Below are 20967 nucleotides of genomic sequence, written 5' to 3'. Positions count from 1 at the left end.
AGATACAATATTACCTTCAGAATCTTCAAAAGAAATCACAGCCATATTGTGCTCCAGTGTTATTTCAACAGAGCTTACAACTCCACTTCCATTTTTAGCACTTTCAAAGTATAGTTTCAGATAATCTTCAGTCATGTTAGAAGGTAGGTTCTCCACTTGTAAGCTCCTAGTTTTTTCCAGTACCTTTGCTCCAATTTTTTTGTTATGGAGAACTTTTCTGGAACATTTTCGAATAAATTCAGAGAGGTCTGAATAAAGAATGAGGGAAAAAATCTGTTAAAAAATATCAATTTTATTGTCAAATTTATAATTTAGTGATTAAACCCTGAGATTTGAATTACATAGAATTGCAAAGGATATACAGTAGCCCATTCACATAAACCTCCTGTCTTTGCTCATGTAAATCTAAGCATATTACTCTCTATTCCTTTCTTCCTCACAGGATTGTCTTAAACGTATCTGTACTATTCACTTCAACCACTCCCTGTGCTAGAAAGTTCCCCATTCTCACCAGTCTTGGTAAAAGTGTTTCTTTTGAAATCTATACTGAATTTCTTGATGACTATCTTATTACAATGGCTTTGGGTTTGTTCTTCCCTACAAATGGAAACATTCTCTCTACATCTTCTCTGTCATTTTTTTTCAGAATTTTAATAACACTCATTAAACCAGCCCTCAGCCTTCTTTTCTCAAAACACTCCTTGTCCATTCATCATTTCCCAATTTGTATAATTGTTTATTTCTGATATCATCCTTGTAAGTCTTCTCTGCATCCTCTCCTGTGCCTCCATATTCCTTTAAAAATATGGCAACTGGTACTGTATGCAGTGTTCCAGAATGTAACATTCTATACAGGCTTAGCATCACTTCCCTGCTTTTCAATCCTGTTCCTCTGTAAGTAAATCCTTGCACTTGGTTTGCTTTTATTTTCATGGTCTTCCTGACCTGTGGCATAATTTTTAATGATTCGTGTTCTGTCCTGAAATTATTTAGTCCCTTCTCATCTAGACTCAAATCTTCCAACTAATAAATATTCTTTATTCTCTATTCTTTCAACAAAAGTGTACTGTATATTTGTATCTGTTGAACATCGCTTGCCAATAATTTGTCCATTCTTTGTTAATAAATGTTCATTTGTAAATTATTGCAGTCATCCTCAGTATTGACCATCCTCCTGAGTTGGTTATCATCCACAAATTTACAAACTGTGTTTTAGACTCACATAAATTAATGTAAATTTTGAGTATCAGTGGTCTGAGCACAGGCACACCCACCTCTGTTGTGAACAGCTACCCTTTATCCCCAGTCTGCCTTTGCCTTGAAGCCAGCCAGAAATCCACTGCTGTCCCGAGTCTGAATTATCTGACTCTGTTCATTAGTCTGTTATGAGGGATGCTACAACTGGCCTTCAGAAAAGGCAGATAATTTATAACTACTGCATCACCAATGTCTGTTTCTTTTTTTAACCACATCAAAAAATTTAATAATGTTTCTGAAGAAAGATATTTACTTTTGAAATCGATGCTGACTATTCATAATTTTACCTTCCTTGCTAGACATTCTTCTACTCTCTCCTTTCAGAGTGATTCTATTATTTTTCCTATTGCTGATATTATAGTCTATAATTCCTTAGACCTGTTTCATGCCCCTTAAATTTATGAATTGAATTGACAAAGAGAAATTAATGTACTAAGATAGTAGGAATGATATAGTAATACAAGATACATCATTTTGAAAATAAACCTTTAACACCTGGATATTTAATATTTATTTCTTTACCGACCTTCAACCTGATGAAAAGTTATTGACCAGAAACACTGGACACAACTCTGCTACAATGGAGCTGTAGACCAATGGGCTTGCTTAAGACTAATAAGCAAAGATGGAACTCCACTCGAGGATTATTTCTATAAATCCTCAGGCTTTAATTCAGAGGGGTTTTTTTACGCTCACCTTTCAGTCCTCTTTGGCAGGTAAGAAGGAGCAGGAATAAACCATTAATAAAAGGACAAGCAAACTGCAAGTATAGAACACAGAACATTACAGCACAGTACAGGCCCTTCAACCCACGATGTTGTGCCGACATTATCCTGCTCCAATATCTATCTAACCCTTCCCTCCCATGTAGCTCTTCATTTCTCTATCATTTGTGTGGCTATCTAAGAATCTCTTAAATGTCCTTAATGTATCTGCCCCCACAACCCCTGCCAGCAGTGCGTTCCACGCACCCACCACTCTCTGTGTAACAAAAACTTACCTCTGACATCGCCCTTATACCTTCCTCCAATCACCTTAAAATTATGTCCCCTCGTGTTAGCCATTTTTGCCCTGGGAAAAAGTCTCTGACTGTCCACTCAATCTATGCCTTTTGTACACCCCTATCAAGTCACCTCTCATCCTCCTCCACTCCAAAGAGAAAAGCCCTAGCTCATTCAACCTATCCTCACAAGACATGCAAGAATTAAATACAAGAATTAAATGTGATCAAAATTATATTTTCATCAATTTTTCTGTGTATAATGAAAAAAGTAAAAATAACTGTGGAATGTTAACTCACATAATACTTCTGAACATTAAGAAAGCAGGCATTGATGAGGGAACCAGAATCATGGGGGAACATACGGGTAGGTTAACACGGGTTTAAATGGGCGGTGCGGGCTCCGGCCTGTTACCATGCTGTATAAATAAAGTTTAAAAAAAATGTGTCCACATAAGTGAATTCAGAGCTCAAAGAATCTAACTGGAGAATCTAACTGTTTTCCCCCCCACTCAGTTCAGTTTTGTGCGGCATTCCCCATCTTCTGTTCATTCCACTTTCTGAAATGTTTGTCAACCTCAGAGGCACTCTATCAACTTGAGTAAAATTTGCTATGATTGGTTATGAAAATAATTGAGATTTCACATTTGATTCCTTGATTAGGGTACCAGTGGTGTGATGCAATCACCTACTTGTTTTAAGAAGCAATGAAAAGGAAGATATTAAATCAGCCTATTTACATTGGGGCATTAAATAAAAGTTTCTAATGTTAGAAGTTCATAACCAAATGCTTGTGGGAGGAATCATTCAGAACGAGCAAACGGATGGGGATCCTTGGTGGTGGAAGCACATTTGCAAAAATAAATCAGAACTTTCCATTGCCCATGAAACTGGTTGAAATGCCAACCAGTCACAATGTTAAATTGGGATCCAGATTATACTGCATGAAACAGGTGGGTGCTTTGGGAGCCAGTATTAGGCCACTTCAGAATGGTATCTTATTTTCAGATCATTGCGGCAACTTAACACCAAAAGGAGCAAAAGAACATCCTCATCGCCAATCTAATTCTACCTGTGCTAATAAAAACACAAGTAAAAAAATGATAGACAGGTAGTTAATGATGATCGTTTCTTTACTTTGTCAGTAAAATCACAACCACTTTGAAGGTAGCAATGTATGACATTTTAGGAGAATTATTTACATAAGAAACCTAATAAGAGGATCACCGGAATATTTGGAATTAACCCATTACTTGCTACAGGTTGCCCTTGAGCCCTAGGGGAGTAAATGACATGGATACCATGCATCAAAGAGGGTGGTTGGAGCCCTCTTTGAAAAAGAAAGGTTCTTAGTTTAAAGTACAACCTCTGGACCATCCTGGATAAATAGTAAAGCTTTCACTGCTTGCTACCCAGCAGCAGCTTGGGTAGGGAAAGATTCTTTACTTGAGATAAAGAAGGAACACATCATCACTATTCAGGTAAAGCCTGCTTCTGCAGTCAAGGTCTCTACTGTTTGCATCCTCACTAGAAAATTGCAAGGGTGACGTCAGGGAAGTGTTGCATGGTGATTGACATCACTTTACATACCCATTGATTTCCACATATAAAGCATGTCATATGCATACAGCTTACAGAAGTGCACTATCCTCAGTTAGCAATCCAGTTTTCCATGGTGTAGTGCACAAAACCTTCCTGCTACATGAAAGAATTTCAAGGAAATTATTTTCCCAAAATGTAGGTAAAGGAGGAATTGAAGCTTTCTGTGAGGAAACTAAAAGACTGAGCAAAGAAAAAGGACAATACTGTCCCTAGAAACAGGCTCCATGGAGTACCTTTATCTGAATGATTAATGTACCTCTCATTTTGGATCCTGATGCCTGTGACACATTTCCATCACTTATCATTTATTTCTGTCATTATTTGTTATCTCTTTAAAATAAGAATTTGCTTGATATATTTTCTGGGTGAACAGAGATACCTTAACACCTTATGCTAAAAATTGCTGAATTTTAACTCTTACCAATGTCAGTTTTGAAGGTAATGACAGCTGCATCAATTTCAGTTAATATTTCCATACTGAATTTGCCATTTGCTTCATCTAAATTAGTAAAGTTTTCAACGAGCAGAACTAAAACCTCATATGTGACATCTTTAGGAAGATTTTGTAGCACCACAGCAGAGGATTGTAGAGAAGTGTTACTCCTTTTACGATGAAATCTCTTCACTGTTAATTCAATATTCTCCACAGAATGGGCTCTTTGTCTCAACACTGCTTGAGTATCTATATAAGAACCATAACATCAACACAACAAATGTTAGCAGATTCCAGACCTTAACTCCTCTCACTCCCATTAGACTATTACTTCTTTAGTTTTTCCACAAAATTACATGCAAGATACATTACAGTATAAATGCATTTGATTTGTCTAAACAGAAGCCAAGAATTTATTTTTCAAATAGATAATGTCTTTGCTTTTTAGTTCAAAATATGTGGATTATAATTCTACGGTTACACCAGGATCATGCCCATTAGTGCCCCTCATTGCTGCCTTGCTGACATTTGTAAGATGACAGGGAGAACATCACATTACCATGACAAACACATGTTGAAGCACCTCTCTGCCTATGGTAACCAGAAATTTATGCCTGAATGTGGGGCTGGCTAGGGTGAGTAATCTTGGTCCTCCTCAAGTCATTAGCCATCAGGGTAGGGAAAGTAAACACGTAAAATATATTTAAAAGCAATTATCCTTTGTGGTTTAAGCCATTTGTGGTAATTAAAACCATTTAAAAAAATTCATTTAAAGGATTTCGTTTCACTGGCACAATCAGCATTTATTGTGAATTCCTAATTTTCCTTGCTGATCAGCGGGCTTTTTGAACTATGATAAACCTTCTGGTGAAGGGATTCCTCCAGTTTTGTTGGTAGGGAGTTCCAGCTTTTAGATCTGGCAATGATGAAGAATAGGCATATATTTTCATAGCCTGGAGGGAATTTTGCAGGTGGTTGCACTCCAGTGCTCCTGCTGCTCTTGGTTGAGAGTAGTCTATATGGTAATTAATTGGATCAGATATGTACTGCTTTTTTTTTTGGCAGGCCACGCTTGGATACATTTTCACTGAACTGGAAGATTTTGACTAGTGGCATGGCTTGTACTGGAGTGCAAATCTTCCGTACTGCAATACTGGAGTGCAAATCTTCCGTGCTGCAGCTAGGTGATGTCAGGTCCCATAGCTTTTTTTTCCATATTTGCTTACAACACAGAAAGAGGCTATTCAATCCATCAGGCTGGCTCATTAAGCAATCCTAGTTACCTCCACTGATTTTTCCTTTGCTGTAACTAGTTTTCTCATCAATTTCTTTATGGAATTAATAAAATTGGCTGAAGAGAACCTCAGCAGGAAGCTGAGGTGAATCATTCACTTGGTACTCCTTGCTGAAGATGGTTGAGGTGCATCAGTCTTGACCTTAGTGGTCACATACTGGATCCCACCATTACCAAGGATGGGAATGTTCTTGAAGCCCTCTTCAAAACCCAAGCAAGATCAGTAATTTCCCTTGCAACAAACCACAAACCTATTATTTTTCAGACTGTATGTTGAAATATACAATACCAAGCAGACTGAATATTACTTCATATTGTCCTAAATATCTGGTTACAGCCTTTTCAATCTATATTTAGAGTAATTATTAAAAGCACTTGGATTAATTCTACCCAGAAAAAAATTAAATGAAATAAAAATCAAAGCAAGCACAAAATTTGATTATTTTATTATACTTCTCCACTTTATATTTGAAAATGTTAATCACTCTACTTGCCTTCAATGCTTTCAAAGGACACTATTAGATTTCTGTCCTCGCGGATGAAGTATGGTAGGGGCCCACCACCAGTGTTGAAATTTTCAAAATATTTTCGGAGATGCTCATCACTTATGATGCTACTGGATAGTATTACAGTAATTGTTTTCTGTTCATCTAGAAGGTTTTGCTCAGACAATTTTTCTAAATGGAAAGCATACAAATATTCTGTCATGTGTTGATGAGGACATGTAACAAATATACAATAACATTTTGAAAAGCATTTAACTAATCTTAAATACAAATACATAAGCATTTATAAAATGAATCATACAAACATAAGAACGTATGAATCGGAAACAGGGGTAGGTTACTCGGCCCGAGTCTGCTCTACCATTTAAGAACATCATGGCTGATCTGATCGTAACTTCAACTCCACACTCCTTTCTACTCATGTCATCCCCTTTCACGTCCTTTCTTATCAAGTATCCATCTATCTCTGTAATAAACAGATTCAAAGAGGCGCGACTTCATTGTAATTGAAGAGACTTCCAATGACCAACGACCTCAGAAAAATAAGTTCACCTCACCCCTGTAATGGGTGACTTCTTTTTTAAACCATTGACCACAAGGAGGATCTTCTCTAGTAACTTAACTTACCACACGTTAGGCTTACTATTCATAGTTTCCCAGTTTTTCTTTGCAGTCCTTCTTAAATAAAGGCACAACATTAGCCACCCTCCAATCTTTTGGCACTTCACCCATTGCTAATGATGCATACATCTCAGCCAGAGCTCCTGTAATTTCTTCTCTAGCTTCCCACAGTGTTCTTGGATATACCTGATCAGGCCCTGGATGTTTATCTATTTTCATACATTTTAAGACATCCAGTACCTCCTCTGCTATGATGCAGATTATCGCCAAGAACTATCTCAAGTTTGGAAGACTTCCTATTCCAGATATTAGTCTAGTAAATCTTATCTGAACTCCTTGCAACACATTAACATCCATTCTTAAATAATATGCCCTGTATACAGTAACTGAAGCCTAACCTTCTTACTTTTGTAGTCAATTCCCTGAGCAAAAAATTAAAACATCTATTAAGTTTTTTTTATTACCTACAAACCTTTGCATACTAACCTTTTCCAAATCATGTACTGTATTATGACACCCAGAACTTCATCATTTTGAAATTTTTTTTTCAGAAAACTTCCTAACAAAATGGACAATTGCACATATTCCTGCATTATGCTCCACTTACCCAATCTTTGTCCAACTACTTCACCTATTTTACCCCTTTTTAGCCTCCATATGTTCTCTTCACAATTTGCTTTCTTAACTATAGTCAAATATATAAGAAAAATTATTATGGAGCTTCTGAATTGTTTTACCATTGAATATTGTGAAACATTTTAAGCAACTTTTTTGACAAAGCAATCTGCATTTACGAATGTCTACCAGCAGGCTGGAGCCTTGATACATCAGGGCTGTGTTTGGCTGTAGTCTCCAAGTGCCAGATCAGCTAATATTTTGTGTGTGTGTGTGTGTGTGTGTGTGTGTGTGTGTGTGTGTGTTTTGGAGTGGGGGAAATTAATGCTGGCTCTTCTCAAACCTTATCCACTTCACTTAATTTTCCAATTTCACGTAACTCACAGCCCCGCTCACACACTCACTTCCCTCACACACTCACCTGTCCACCTGGTTTTCTCTCTCTTTGTTCATCTCTCCCACCCACTTCCCCTACCTGCTACCATCTGCCCACCGTCCCCTCCCCATCCAGTTCCACCCATCACTGTCCCACCCCCTATGCACTGCTATATACCAGCAATCTTTCCTGTTCCCTCTCAGTCCTGACACAGGGTCACAACCTGAAACATCAACCATCATCTTTTGCCTCCACAGATGGCGCTTGACTTGGTGAGTTCTTCCAGCATTCTGTTCTTTATTCTAGAGTCCAGCATCTGCAGTCTCCAAACCTTACCTAACTATTCCCAGGACTTCATCCTCCAAAGTAAAATCAAGCTCTTATAAGATAGCCAATGGTAGATATAAACAAATTTTAATAATCAGGCATCAGCTTTGAGGCATTTTACTTCAGCTCTGTGAGTACACAAGGCTTTGCTTGGAAATAGGGATCTGTTTGACCAAAGGTTGTAAAGAAAAGACTAATAACGACAAGATGAATGAAATATGGGAGAGAAGGAACATAGTGTCGCATTATAAACAAGTCTATTGGGGTATTCACAAGAGTAACCACTATCTGTCATTGTGGGCAGTGAGCAAAAGGCGGGGCTGAAATTTTTCAGCCATTTCAGGGCCACTTTTGCTGGAAATAGTGGATCATAAAGAGTATGCATCAACTTCCTGATCTACTTGTGTGTTCACATGGCTCTATTGTGGATGGAACTTCTGTGTATTCCAACTGCAGTCCTTTATATTAGAGGATGCTTGGCTAGGAGAACGAACTTCTAAGTTGGGAGACAGCCAAGTGAAGGTAGTTGGGCAGGTTTATTGTTGTGCTAATTCTTGGAAGTCGAGCATAAATGCTTTGAATATTTCTGGCATGTTTTAACAGTGACACTTCCAGCATGACTAGATAGTGGCAAGAGCATACTCCCAATGGAAAGTGGCAGCTGAAGTGTTTCTGTTCCATATGGCTATCTCACACCATTGATATTGGCCTTAACCAAACATTTGGCTGTATGGCAATCAACAAAATTCACCACCAAGCTAATAATAACATGTATATCAGGACCAAAGTCCATATAGTTTCAGGACCAATTTATATCCTTTACCTAAGTCAGGAATGTAGGAAATTAAAGCTTTTTTTTAACCTTATCATTGAAACCACTATCAACAAACAGCAGCTGTTCAGTTTTTGACCAACTTCAATTTGTTTGCATTCTTTCACCATATTACTGACTAAATTTTCTACCCAACTTTATAGCATTGATCATACTCAAAGCTTAGTTACGTATGTTTGACATTAAAGGATGCTAAAATATGTAGAAAGGAGACACAATGCTGGATCTTATTTCAAGAAACGTGCAGTTTGAAAAGAGGTGGTTGCAGGAGGTAGAGGGAGCATGGAAGCATTGTTTGCAATATTCCAATATTCCCTGGATTGAAGAACCCTGAGAAGATGTCAGAGAGGCCGTGAAGAGAGGATCAAGACTTGTTGGCTGGTCAGAAGAAAGAATGAGACTTGGTATTGTTACGGACTAGGTTACTATTGGTGAATGTCCCTTTAAGATAGAGTTGTGTGTGTGTGTGTGTGTGTGTGTGTGTGTGTGTGTGCGCGCGCACGCGCACAGCGTGATGACATCAACAGAAGATAAGGACGTAATGACGTTTTTGGAGCAGACAGTCGGAGTCAGTCAGAGTAAGAGACAGACAGACAGACAGACAGACCAGTATTTATTTCTACTTTCTGCCTCAGCCACTCAACTCTACACGTTTTAGATCAAGGTCTTCAAGTCAACATATAAATGTTATTCTGTTTGTAGAAACCTAGTCTTACAAGCCCCTCTTCTATCAAATGTTATTCTGTTTGTAGAAACCTAGTCTTACAAGCCCCTCTTCTATCAAAATTTGTTAGTATCTTCACCTTGTGTGAACCAGTTCTTTAACATCTTAAGAGGAAGTACAAGTACCTTTTCCTGTAGTGGGTTGGTTTCCTCTGCAAACCATACTCTGTCAAAACATAAAAATAATGTCAAAATTGAAAAGAAATTTACAATTCTGTTTTAGAATTACCATTTACACAATATACATAAAAACTTACATTTTGTTCTGGAGTCTGTTGTGATGCTGCTATCCCGTCCCTTTCTGCAGCTGCCTGAGATGGAAGTTTGACAGTGAAACTAATAACGCCTCTCTTTTGCAGATCAATCTGATGAGTTTTTTTCTCCAGTACATTGCATCTTGCTAAAGAAAACATTAGAAGCAGTTCTAAATATTAAATTATGTTTTAAGTCTCCATGAGTATCAAACAAATAACTAAGTATTCTGAAGTATATCACTGAGAACAGTAAAAATTAATACATTTATTTTCCTCAGAGTCAAATTCTGTATTACAACACACTATTCTGTCAATGTTTAGTTACAGGAAGTAGTACAGTGCAATTTAAACTGTAATCTCATTAGCAGCAATACTATCTGAAAAGTTGTACATTCACCTGCTTCTATGAAGCGTGAATGCTAGTACAAAAGAAGAAATGGCAACTATAGGCCAGTAGACCTGACATTGGTGATGACGAAAATCTTGGAATCAATGATCTGGGACAAAATTAATTGTCATTTGGAAAAACATTGCACAAGATAAATTGCATTTTACTAATGATTGGGTTCTTTAGCAATGCGATGAAAAGTAATGAAAAGGACTAATGAAAATTAAGCCCATTATTTTGTGTACAAGACTATATCAACTGTTTGGATAAGAATATACAAGGCATGGTAAGTAAGTCTGCAAATAACACGAAAATAGGTGGTATAGTGGACAATGAGGAAAGTTATCCAAAATTACAGGGGGTCTTGATCAGCTCAGTAAGTGGGCCAAGGAATAGCAAATGGAGTTTAATTCAGACAAGTGCAAGGTGTTGCATTTTCGTAAGTCAAATCCAGGTAGAACCTTCACAGTGAACAGCAGGGCCCTGCGGAGTGTGGTAGAACAGAGGGATGTTGGAGGACAAGTACATGGTTCTCTGAAAGTGGAGTCACAGGTAGACAGGGTGGTGAAGAAGGCTTTTGGCACACTGACCTTCATAAGTCAGGGGACTGAGTATAAAAGTTGGGAGTTGATGGTGCAGTTGTACTGGACACTGGTGAGGCCGAGCTTGGAGTATTATGTTCAGTTTTGGTTGTCCTGCTAATAGGAAAGATGTTATTAAACTGGAAAGAGTGCAGTAAAGGTTTACAAGGATGTCACCAGACCTTGAGGGACTGAGTTATAGAGAGAGGGTGGACAGGCTAGGATTTTATTCCTTGGAGCATAGGAGACTGAGAAGAGATCTTAGAGGTATATAAAATCATGAGGGGCATAGATAGGGTAAATACACTCAGTCCTTTTTCCCAGGGTTGGGGAATCAAAAACCAGAGGGTGTAGGTTTAAGATGAGAGGGGAAAGATTTAATAGGAACTTGAGGGACAATGTTTTTACACAAAGGGTGGTATGCATGTGGAATGAGCTGCCAGAGGAAATGGTGAGGCAGATACAATATCAACTTTTAAAGACAGTTAGACGGGTACATGGATTGGAAAGGTTTAGAAGGTTATGAGCCAAACGCTGGCAAATGGGACTAGCTTGGATGGGGCATCTTGGTCAGCACGGACCGGTTGGGCCGAAGGTCCTGTTTTCATGCTGTATGACTCTATTGCTCTAAGACTAACAAAAAGCAATTAATAAAGTAGTAAGCAATGGGCTTGTCAGAAATGTTGAAACCCATGGATCAATGCCAGCATAATATATAATTAACTAAAAGACAAAAGGCAGTGAGTAGTGGTAAATTGAGGTTAACCACACAGGAAGTGTTTGTAGTATCATCCTTAATTGTCCCCATTTGACAGGACAACCTACATCACAGATATTCCCTTTGTCCTGTACATCCCTCTTGCCACTCTCTCTGCAACTTAAATTCTCTTTTTTTTCCTCTCTTACAAAGGGTAATGGGAACTAAAATGTTAGCTCTGTCTCTCTTTCCACAGAGGCACCCTGACATTTTGATTTTTTCCAGCATTTTCTCCTTTTATTTCAGATTTCCAGCACCTGCATTTTTTTTTTGTTTTGATTTTCATGTGTTACAGATTGTTGTTCCCAGAGTTCTGTTTCTAAATTACAGTTCAAGATTCAAATCTGGTTAATACCTCATTTATTTTCAGACTATAGACCATGTGCTGTAGGGGGTACAATGTGCAATTTATGCCAGGATATATTGAGTTATGCAGTACATTAAGTACAAATAGTATTCTTGTGATTATAACAAAGATCTTTATTCATTCTTGCAATCATATAACAGGAGGGAATAATTGTTCCTCAGAGATCAGTATATGGACTATTTTCCATATATGCTTATACCCCAGTTAACACTGTCCCTGATTTGTTGTAGTGCTCTTGGTCTGAACACTTCTAAGTACATACTCTCCATACTTCAAAAAAAAGACCCTCTCCTGGATTACATGTGGTGCTCTGGTGTGACAGGAATCTGGCAAACCACTACCCTCCTTGGTGCAGCAGCTGGTGTGAACCCCTGCCTGTTCCAGCAGCAATAAATCACCCCACAGCTCGGTGTGGCAAGGTTGCCTGCGAGGGCTGGAAAGGGGCAAGCAAGGGCTGGTGGGGAGAGCTGTGTAGCAAAGCAAACAGAGGAGAAAACAGCAGATTCCATCACATCCAACAGGAGGTGATGAGAGAGACAGTAGGATCCAGGTGACCTAATAACACAGGGAGCAACTGCTGCCAATCCCCCAGAAATGGCCCACACTCACCATGCTGGTCAGGATGCAGCCCTGAACCCCCCATCTCGGCGCTTAGCAGTTGCATTGTTCGCCCTGGCCTATGCAACACCAGCCCTCACCAACAGCCTCTCCACACCAAACCGTGAGGCAATTCATTGCTGCTAAAGTTCCTGCTGCAGCTGTGTTGTCATACATATAGTTCAATACATCTCATCTTTATGCTGTTCCTTTTGCAACATCAACAAAAAACAGCATCAATTTTCATTTGTGAAGCTGCTTGTCTGACATCCAGTACTGGATGAGCAGAAGTTTCCCAGCATTTAACTGGAGGAAAACAAAAATGATTGCCTTTGTTACCTGTTATATTTCTGCTCCTTAGCCATATAACCCTCCAGCAAGCACTTCAAGCTGAACCAGATCTGTTGCAAACTTTGTGGCACATTTGACCCCCAAGATGAGTCTCTATTATTCATTCATTAGATGTGGGCTTCGTTGGCAAGAATTGGGTGGCTTGCAAGCATAGTTAAAAGTAAACTGCATTGTTGTGCAAGTCTGGGGCACATACACGAGTCCTGATGAAGGGTCTCAACCCAAAACATCGACTGTTTATTTCCCTCCATAGGTGCTGCCTGACTTACTGAGTTCCTCCAGCATTTTGTGTGTTGCTGCAGGATAGACTTGGTAGGTTTCCTCTCTTCTTTACAGATTATTAGTGAACAAAATTGATCATGGTGGGAATGTGGTATTTCCACATTCATCACGATTGATTCTAGTTTTCTATTCCAGAAAATAATCAACTAAATGAATGTCAATGCCCCAGCTGAGATGGATTTGAATTTATATTTATGAATCAGCAGTCCAGACCTCTGCATCGCTCCTCTAGTAACTTAATCACTCTGCTACCACACCTCTCATTTAGACTATACGTCCCGAAGAGCAACTACGTTCACTTCCGTAACAATAGAAATCCTGCCCCACCCCAGTTTATCTGGTACTGAAATGCTCAGCTATGCTTTTTTTTTACCTCTGGACTAGAACTCTGGCCCCACACCATCTTTCAACTCTATAAACTTGCGGTCATCAAAACCTCTGTTGCCCATCTCCTAATTAGCACCATCACTGCTGACCTACACTGACTACTCCAGTTAAGCGATTATTTGTTATTAAAGTTTTCATTCTCGTTTTCAAGTCCCCCCTCCCCCCATATTTCTTTATTCTCTAGCCCTATAACTCTGAAATATCTGCACTCTTCTAATTCTGGCATGTTCCTTACCCCTGAATTTAATTGCTCAGCCTTTGGCAGCCATTTCCTCAACTCCTTGAACTCTGAATCACTGAACATCTCTGCCTTTCCTTCATCTTTAGGAAAACCATTAAAAATCTAACTCTTTGACAAACATTTAGGTTATCTCCCTTAGTATGTGCTGGGTGTTGACTCTTGCTTCCCGTTTAAACAAAGGATTCAGTAGTGCCAGGCAGGGTGCGGAAATAAATCTGATGACTTATTTTTGTTTATACACAAAATGCACCAGCACAGAAATTTACATCCCAGGTGATTTAAGTCATCATTTTGAAGGAGCACTGGGGATTCACTGAGAAAACAAGAACTGGCACAGGTGATGAACAGAAAGAATGACATAACTAGGAGCTGTTCTCCTCCTCCTGCTACGGGTGAACAGAGATAACCTAAACATTTGTCAAAGAGTTAGATACCTTCAAGGATCTAACTATTAAAAGAAACATGGCATTCATGAGCCAAGCAATTGGTGAATGCACTACACCACTTTGCAGACAGCTTCAAAAGTAATTCAAATGATAAGGTTGCCGACTTTCTTCTTGCAGCTGGTTCTCACAAGTGAACTGGCACCACGGAGCATGTGGGAGTCTGACAGCTTTTGCAGCTGAGTATCTTCTACAGGCATGTGTGATTGAGGAAAAATCAACCTGGCACAAAACCCATGATCTGGCAGACAGCAGTGATTCCTGCCCTGCTTCTGAGACCCAAACCACCAAAAGCAAGCAACACAAGGCACTGGAACAATACCACCTATGCTGCCTCCACAAAATCCTTCAAATTCACTGGATGGGTAAGAGAACCAATGTCAATGTCCCAAGCCACTGAGGCCCTAATTATGTTGGTCAGACCATATCATTTGCATGCCCCACACCAGCCTTCTGAAACAGGCACTCTGTTCTGACTCTGTAGACAGAGGTAAAGATTCAAGATGTGCTCAAACCTTTCTTGAAGAAATGCAACACCCCCACTGATTCCTGGAAATCTCCAGCCCGTGATTTCTTAAATTAAAGAAGGAGCTTTCAGGACAACATTGAGACCTTGAGTCCATGGATCGGGAGTAAGCGACAGAAAGAGCACACCTCCTCATAAGCTACCCACCTGCCTGCCCTATCAGGCACCTCCTAGCCTTTCTGTAGATAGGTCTGCAGTCCTCACATTGGCCTCATCAGCCACCTCAACACCGACAAAACCTCAGTCCTAAGAGATTGTCTTAGGAAAGATACCATGCATGTGAGGTGTTGTCATATGAACAATCAGTCATGCTAATCTTGACAACTCTTTCCTCTGCCTTGGACAGACTGGGCGAGCAAAGGGATGGAGGCTTCACCTGAATCAATGATCTGCCAAGGTTTTTTGTTTGATAGACATGCTGGACTGAAGTATGTTGCATGGATAGCTGTGCAAAAAGAGTGTAATATCATCCCTCATGATAATACATCTGTACACTAGTAATACACTGAACAAATGCCCATTGTACTGGCAGAAAGGAAACTGAATCACACTGCCCCAGTGTGGAATCTGGAGCCAGACTCTTCTCAAATGTGTGATCCTGGACACTGGTAACCACAAGAATCTTCTGCCCTTTGACCTTGTTTCCTCCTAAGTTCAGCTATTAGGACAGGACAGAATACAAGTACTAGCATCATTGGACATACGTTTCCTCCACTAAGTATGAAAGCAAATCGGATTTGTTTGCTCTGCATCATTTCCCTTTTTCAATACATCATGCATATTTGTTTTAAATTTGGCGACAGCACTCTTTATATTGGGATTTGCTTGTTTATAATTTTGTATATAGGATAAAATTGAAGAAAAATCAACAACCTCAGTTCCAGAAGCACATAACTTATTGGCAAGATTTGATATTTTATAAGCAATGTACGCAGCAGCAACTTGGAAGACAATATGTAATCATATTGGCAACTGTGATAAAATATTTCTGAAGCACAACAGCTACTTATTTGCATCAGGGTTTTTGCAGCCTATCAATGTGGAGATGAATATGAAACGCTCTAAAGTAAGGAAGTGATAGCAGAGAGTTTCCTTTTGCTTAGCCAGGCAGTAAATGTGTGGACCCCGGCCTTCTTTCAAGTCTGTGAACGTTATAAAGGAATTACAAACATTAATGGAGCAAAATACCAGAGATTCAAGATCTGGTGGACAAATTACTTCTCTTTCCCCAATTACTGACACATCCTCCTCACTGTTTTCTTAACTGACATTGCATTATCGAAGGCCAACCACGTGTGTTTCTGAAATAGCTGTAGTCTTAATTGATGTAAAAGTGAATTCTAACGATTTATGAGCTAGTCAGAAAGAAACTCACGTACCTTCCTCACTTGCGAAGCGCACCACTGCTTGGTTTGAGGCCGCACCGTCATACTCCACGATACACTCTCCACCGTTCGACCTCTTCTTACTTTGGAAATAAATGTGCAGTTTATTTTTCAAAAGTTTAGCGACGTCCGGATCCCATTCGCCCTCGACTACTAGAGGATATGGATAAACACCCTCTTCGGCCATCTTCCACGAGTTAATGGAAACTACCTTCGTCTTCGCCAGTGTTTATTATCGGTTTCATTTTCGTTTTCTGTGAAACGAACCCTTTTGTTTTGGCTTGCAGGAAGTAGGAAATAACTTTGCTCTGTTATTTTCTTTGATACCTCAAACATTCAGAACTCGCTTTTGAATATTACCTAAAAAGCACTTTGTACCTTGGAAATCACTTTCAAATTTGTAAACATTCAAGGTGTTAAAAATATTAATGGAGCAATAGATGTCATCTCAGGGTACAAAACGACATGTGACACCTGGACCTATTAATAGAAACTAAGGAGATTACCAAAAACTGGGTGAAAAGAATTGGCCAGTTAGCAGTACTTTGGAGCAGTAAATTCCAGAAGAAGGGATGGGTGGGAAGTTTAGCTGCAAACTAAATGGGGCGGGATGATCTGGGTGATGAAGTGGGGTGAGGGGGAATGGATGATTTCAGTGATGGCTCAGATATCTTCATACTGGGGTTAAATATAGGCTGCAATGGTCCTGCATTGAATGAATTCTCTGTAAGATGTTGGTACAGGATGCCCTTTTGCCTGTCTGATTTTTTTTTAGCCCTGGGCACTTACCCTACAAGTCCCAGCCAGGGAAAACTTAATGACCAGGATTTGGCAGTAAGCATCGAGCAATGCCAGTTTGCCACTGATACCAAAAAATAGACAAACTAACTTTGTACTGATGTAAGTAGTAGGGAGATGCTGGGAGGACTCCAACCTGGAGAAACACAAGTAACAAGATTGCCAGCCACCACTTGTTTTTCACTGAGCTGTGAAAAACTGGCATTTGACTGTTGCAGAAGGAGAGGAAATAGGCAAAGGAGCTCCCTCTGCTCTTGGTTGCTCTTGGTTAATAAATGATATTATTGTAATCAGCCTGATTCAGCAGATAATGGTTGGGAAGAAGGGTGGAGTTGGCATCCAGGGTACAGAGCTAATGCTTATATAACTTTAGAAACACATGTGGTGCAGAGCCCCACTACTTTTCCAGCATTCATGCTTTAGGCAGTTTTGAAATTATAATCTTCTACTTGTCTTTTCTGAAGAAAGACCAAGGCTGAAATGTCAACTTCTTCATTCTCTCCACTCGTTTGAGTTAATGAAACAGATGTATCCCAATTGGGCTTCAGGGTAAAATGTCTGTGCAGTAATTTTTATTTTGTTATTAATTGTTCATTGTTCTTATAACTGGTTTTCTCACTGTCTTCCTGGAAGTATAGGCTAGTGGTGTTAATTTTAGGTTCTAGTGTTTTTATTCTTACTGAGGAAGCAGGAGCAGAGCAGCGAAGGAAACAATCTTTAGGTCATGTTTCTACTGGTCATAGAATCATAGAGCTTACAGCATAGGAACAGGTCCTTTGGCCCAGCACATCTATGTCCACCATCATCCCGATCTTTCCTAATCCCACTTGCCTGTATAAATTCCATATCCATCAATGCTCTGCTCATTCAAGTACCTGTTCCGATGTCTCGTAAATGTCGTTACTGTTCCTGCCTCCTACAATCTTCTCTGAAAGCTCATGCTAGATACCAACTACTCATTGTGTGAAAAATTTACCTCCCTCTCACCCTGAACCTATGCCCTCTTGTTTTAGACACTCCTACCATAGGAAACTGATTCAGACTATCTACCTTATCATGGCTCTCATAATTTTATATACCTCTATCATGCCACTCCTCAGCGTCCTCTGCTGCAGAGAAAGCAGTCCTAGCCTATCCAATCTCTTCATATAACTCAAGCCCTCCAATCCAGGCAACATCTTTGTGAATCTTTTCTGAGCCCTCTCTAGCTTAATCACATCCCTCCTGCAGTGCAGTGATACTTTGTATCATGTTATTGATATTATTTCCTCTAATGGATCTATACGTGAAAGATGTGTCTAAACTTATTCCTTGGACAGAGATGATAGATCCAAGCTTGCATCTCCACCATGTCCCATAGTATTGCATTTATTTTCTTGCCCAGGCCTACAAGTTTTCTGCAGCTTCACCTAGTACCTCGGTTGTTTTTCAGATCTGAATGAAGTGCTAGATAGAAAGTAGAATCAAACATGATGGGATATTTGTTGGCATGGAAGCTGTAAATAACATCAGAGTTGTTGTTTGATTCGGTCCTCAATGCTCATTCAGTTCCTACATTATTTTGAATAAATGATTTGATCATTATTGGCGGAAGAGTTGCCTCTTGTGTATGAAATTTTGGAACAAAGAATTTGCTCAATTTAACATTTCATAATTACTGTTCTGATTTTCTGACTCAAATGTGCTCACCTCTCAGTATTCAGGATCTGGATGCAAATTCAATTTTCAAAAGCAAATGGCCTCCTTGCATTGGATCTGAAATGTATAGAGTTATAGAGTTGTACACCACAGAAACAGGCTCTTCAGCCCACCATATCCATGCTTGCCATTGTACTGAACTATATTGGTCCCATTTATTCAAATTTGTTTGAAAACCTTCTATGCCTTGAAGATTCCAGTGCTTGTTTAGATGCTTCTTAAATGTTGTGAGAGTATCTGCCTCCACTATCTCCTCAGGGAGCACATTCCATTTCCAACCACTCTATGTGAAAAAATTTCCTGCCAGATCCCCTCTGAACGTCCTACCTCTCCTCTTATACTTATGGCTTCTTGTCCACCAAGGGAACAAGATTGTTCCTATCTACCTTATCTATCCCCCTCATAATTTTGTATACCTCTTTCAAGTCACCCTGCAGCCTGCTCCACTCCAGGAAAACAAATGCAGCCTATTGTAATTCCTCCTTATGTTACGGACTCAGTGAAAGTCCCTTTAAGATAGAGAGTGTGTGTGTATGTGTGTGTGGGGCGTGCTTACGTCAATAGAAGATAAAGGACGTAATGACGTTGTTGAAGAAGTTAGAAGAAGAAAGAGAGAGAGAGAAGGGAGAGAGACACCAGCCTGCTTGTTTTTCTCTATCGATGGATGAGAAACAATAACTGTGTTTACCACTGAAATCCATGTATGGAAGTTGGAAGTAATCCGGTGGAGTTCACTTTGTTGCTGACCTGTAGAAGGAAACAGGTATTTGTGTGTGGACGACCACGGTTCGGATGCTTTTCGGGGTGAGGAAGTCACTACCGAGTAAACACTGAAGTGTCGTTTGGGTTCCATCGTGGAACATTTGGATTTCGTATGTACTCTCTCTATGTTTTTCTACATCTACATCTTATCTTCAGACAACGGTGGTTGTTGAAGAAGCCCTTGCTCATGTTTCACCTTATGGCTTGCGGAACTGAACTTTAAGAACCATTCAGGAACTGGGAGTTTTGGACTTTGTCACACACACACACGAAGAGTTTAGTTTTGGGGTTAACGTTCGAGTTTTAACATTCTTGAATTCTAACATACTAACATTTTTACTTTTATTTTACGTATTATCATAAGTAGTGATTAATAAAATAGTTTTTAACACTAAATCATGCTCAGTGTGTTTCTTTTGTTGCTGGTTCGTGACAAAATTGGGGGCTCGTCCGGGATCGTTCCCAAGGTTAACGAGTGTCGTCTGGGATTGTACCCCAGATTGACGAGATTTGTTCGGGACTCAATCCAAAGATTTTTGAGGGAGGTCTGATAAATTCTTTTTAATTGGCTTGTGTGTGTAGAAACCAGCAGCAATGGATATTAAGGCATTTTTGGAGTCACCAACCCAAAAGGGATTGGAGGTGGCGAAAAAGGATGATTTGATAAAGATTGCTACAAGGCTAAACCTTACAGAAGTAAAGCAGTCTATGAGAAAGGCAGATATTCAGAGACTGATAGCTGGCCATTATGTGGAAAAGAAGGTGTTTGAGAAGGAAGTGTTAAAACAGTTTCCTGGCAGTGAAATAGCAATTTCTGAGGCACAGGTGCAGCTGGCAAAGATAGAGGCTGAACGAGAACAAACCCAGTTAAAGATAGAGGCCGAACGAGAACAAAAGAGATTAAAGGCTGAACGAGAGCAAAAGAAATTAGAGGCCGAACAAAAGAGATTAGAGACTGAACAAAAGATAACTCAGATGAAGATAGAGGCTGATCTAGCAATGAAGCAGATGGAATTGAAGAGGATGGAGCTGGATAGTGAGGAGAAGGAGAAAAAGAGGCAGCATGAGTTACAAATAAAGCGTAGGAGTTCGGAATCTGATTCTGATGATGGTTTTTCAGCCAGCAGGGAGGTTCGATTAGTCCCTCCGTTTGAAGAAGATCAGGTTGATCAGTATTTCCAACATTTTGAAAAGGTTGCTGTGAGTTCAAACTGGCCAAGGAAAGGATGGGCTCTTATGGTACAGAGTGTGATTAAAGGTAAAGCTCAAAAAGCTTATTCTGCTTTGTCTGTTGAGGATGCAGCTGATTATACCAAGGTAAAACAAGCTATTTTGAAGGCCTATGAATTGGTCCCTGAGGCTTATAGACAAAAATTCAGAGACTTGAGGAAATCTGCAGATCAGACTTATATGGAATTTGCCAATGGAAAGAGAATATGTTTTGAACGATGGTGCCTGGCTAAAAATGTAGATGGGGATTATGATAAATTGACAGAATTGATACTGGTGGAAGACTTTAAAAGATGTGTTCCAGCTGAATTAACAACATATTTAAATGAAAAGG

General features: G+C 39.5%; 1 protein-coding gene across 2 annotated transcripts in view; it reads right to left on the bottom strand.

The window, feature by feature from the left end:
* Window positions 1–16417, bottom strand: part of LOC127568829 (protein mono-ADP-ribosyltransferase PARP14-like) — a 48849-nt gene extending 32432 nt beyond the window's left edge. Inside the window, exons 1-6 of one of the 2 annotated variants that reach the window (XM_052013038.1) lie at window positions 16140–16417; window positions 9844–9986; window positions 9713–9752; window positions 6081–6263; window positions 4281–4541; window positions 15–248 (exon numbers count right to left, since the gene is read on the bottom strand). In XM_052013038.1, coding sequence (XP_051868998.1) covers window positions 15–248; window positions 4281–4541; window positions 6081–6263; window positions 9713–9752; window positions 9844–9986; window positions 16140–16332 — 1054 coding nt within the window. In that variant the 5' untranslated portion in view covers window positions 16333–16417. The remainder of the gene's footprint in view (window positions 1–14; window positions 249–4280; window positions 4542–6080; window positions 6264–9712; window positions 9753–9843; window positions 9987–16139) is intronic. The other variant, XM_052013034.1, reaches the window with a different exon arrangement.
* Window positions 16418–20967: the final 4550 nt, after the last annotated feature.

Source organism: Pristis pectinata, chromosome 1, assembly GCF_009764475.1.
Source record: "Pristis pectinata isolate sPriPec2 chromosome 1, sPriPec2.1.pri, whole genome shotgun sequence".
NCBI lineage: Eukaryota > Metazoa > Chordata > Chondrichthyes > Rhinopristiformes > Pristidae > Pristis > Pristis pectinata.
This window is presented reverse-complemented; position numbering and strand designations above follow the sequence as displayed.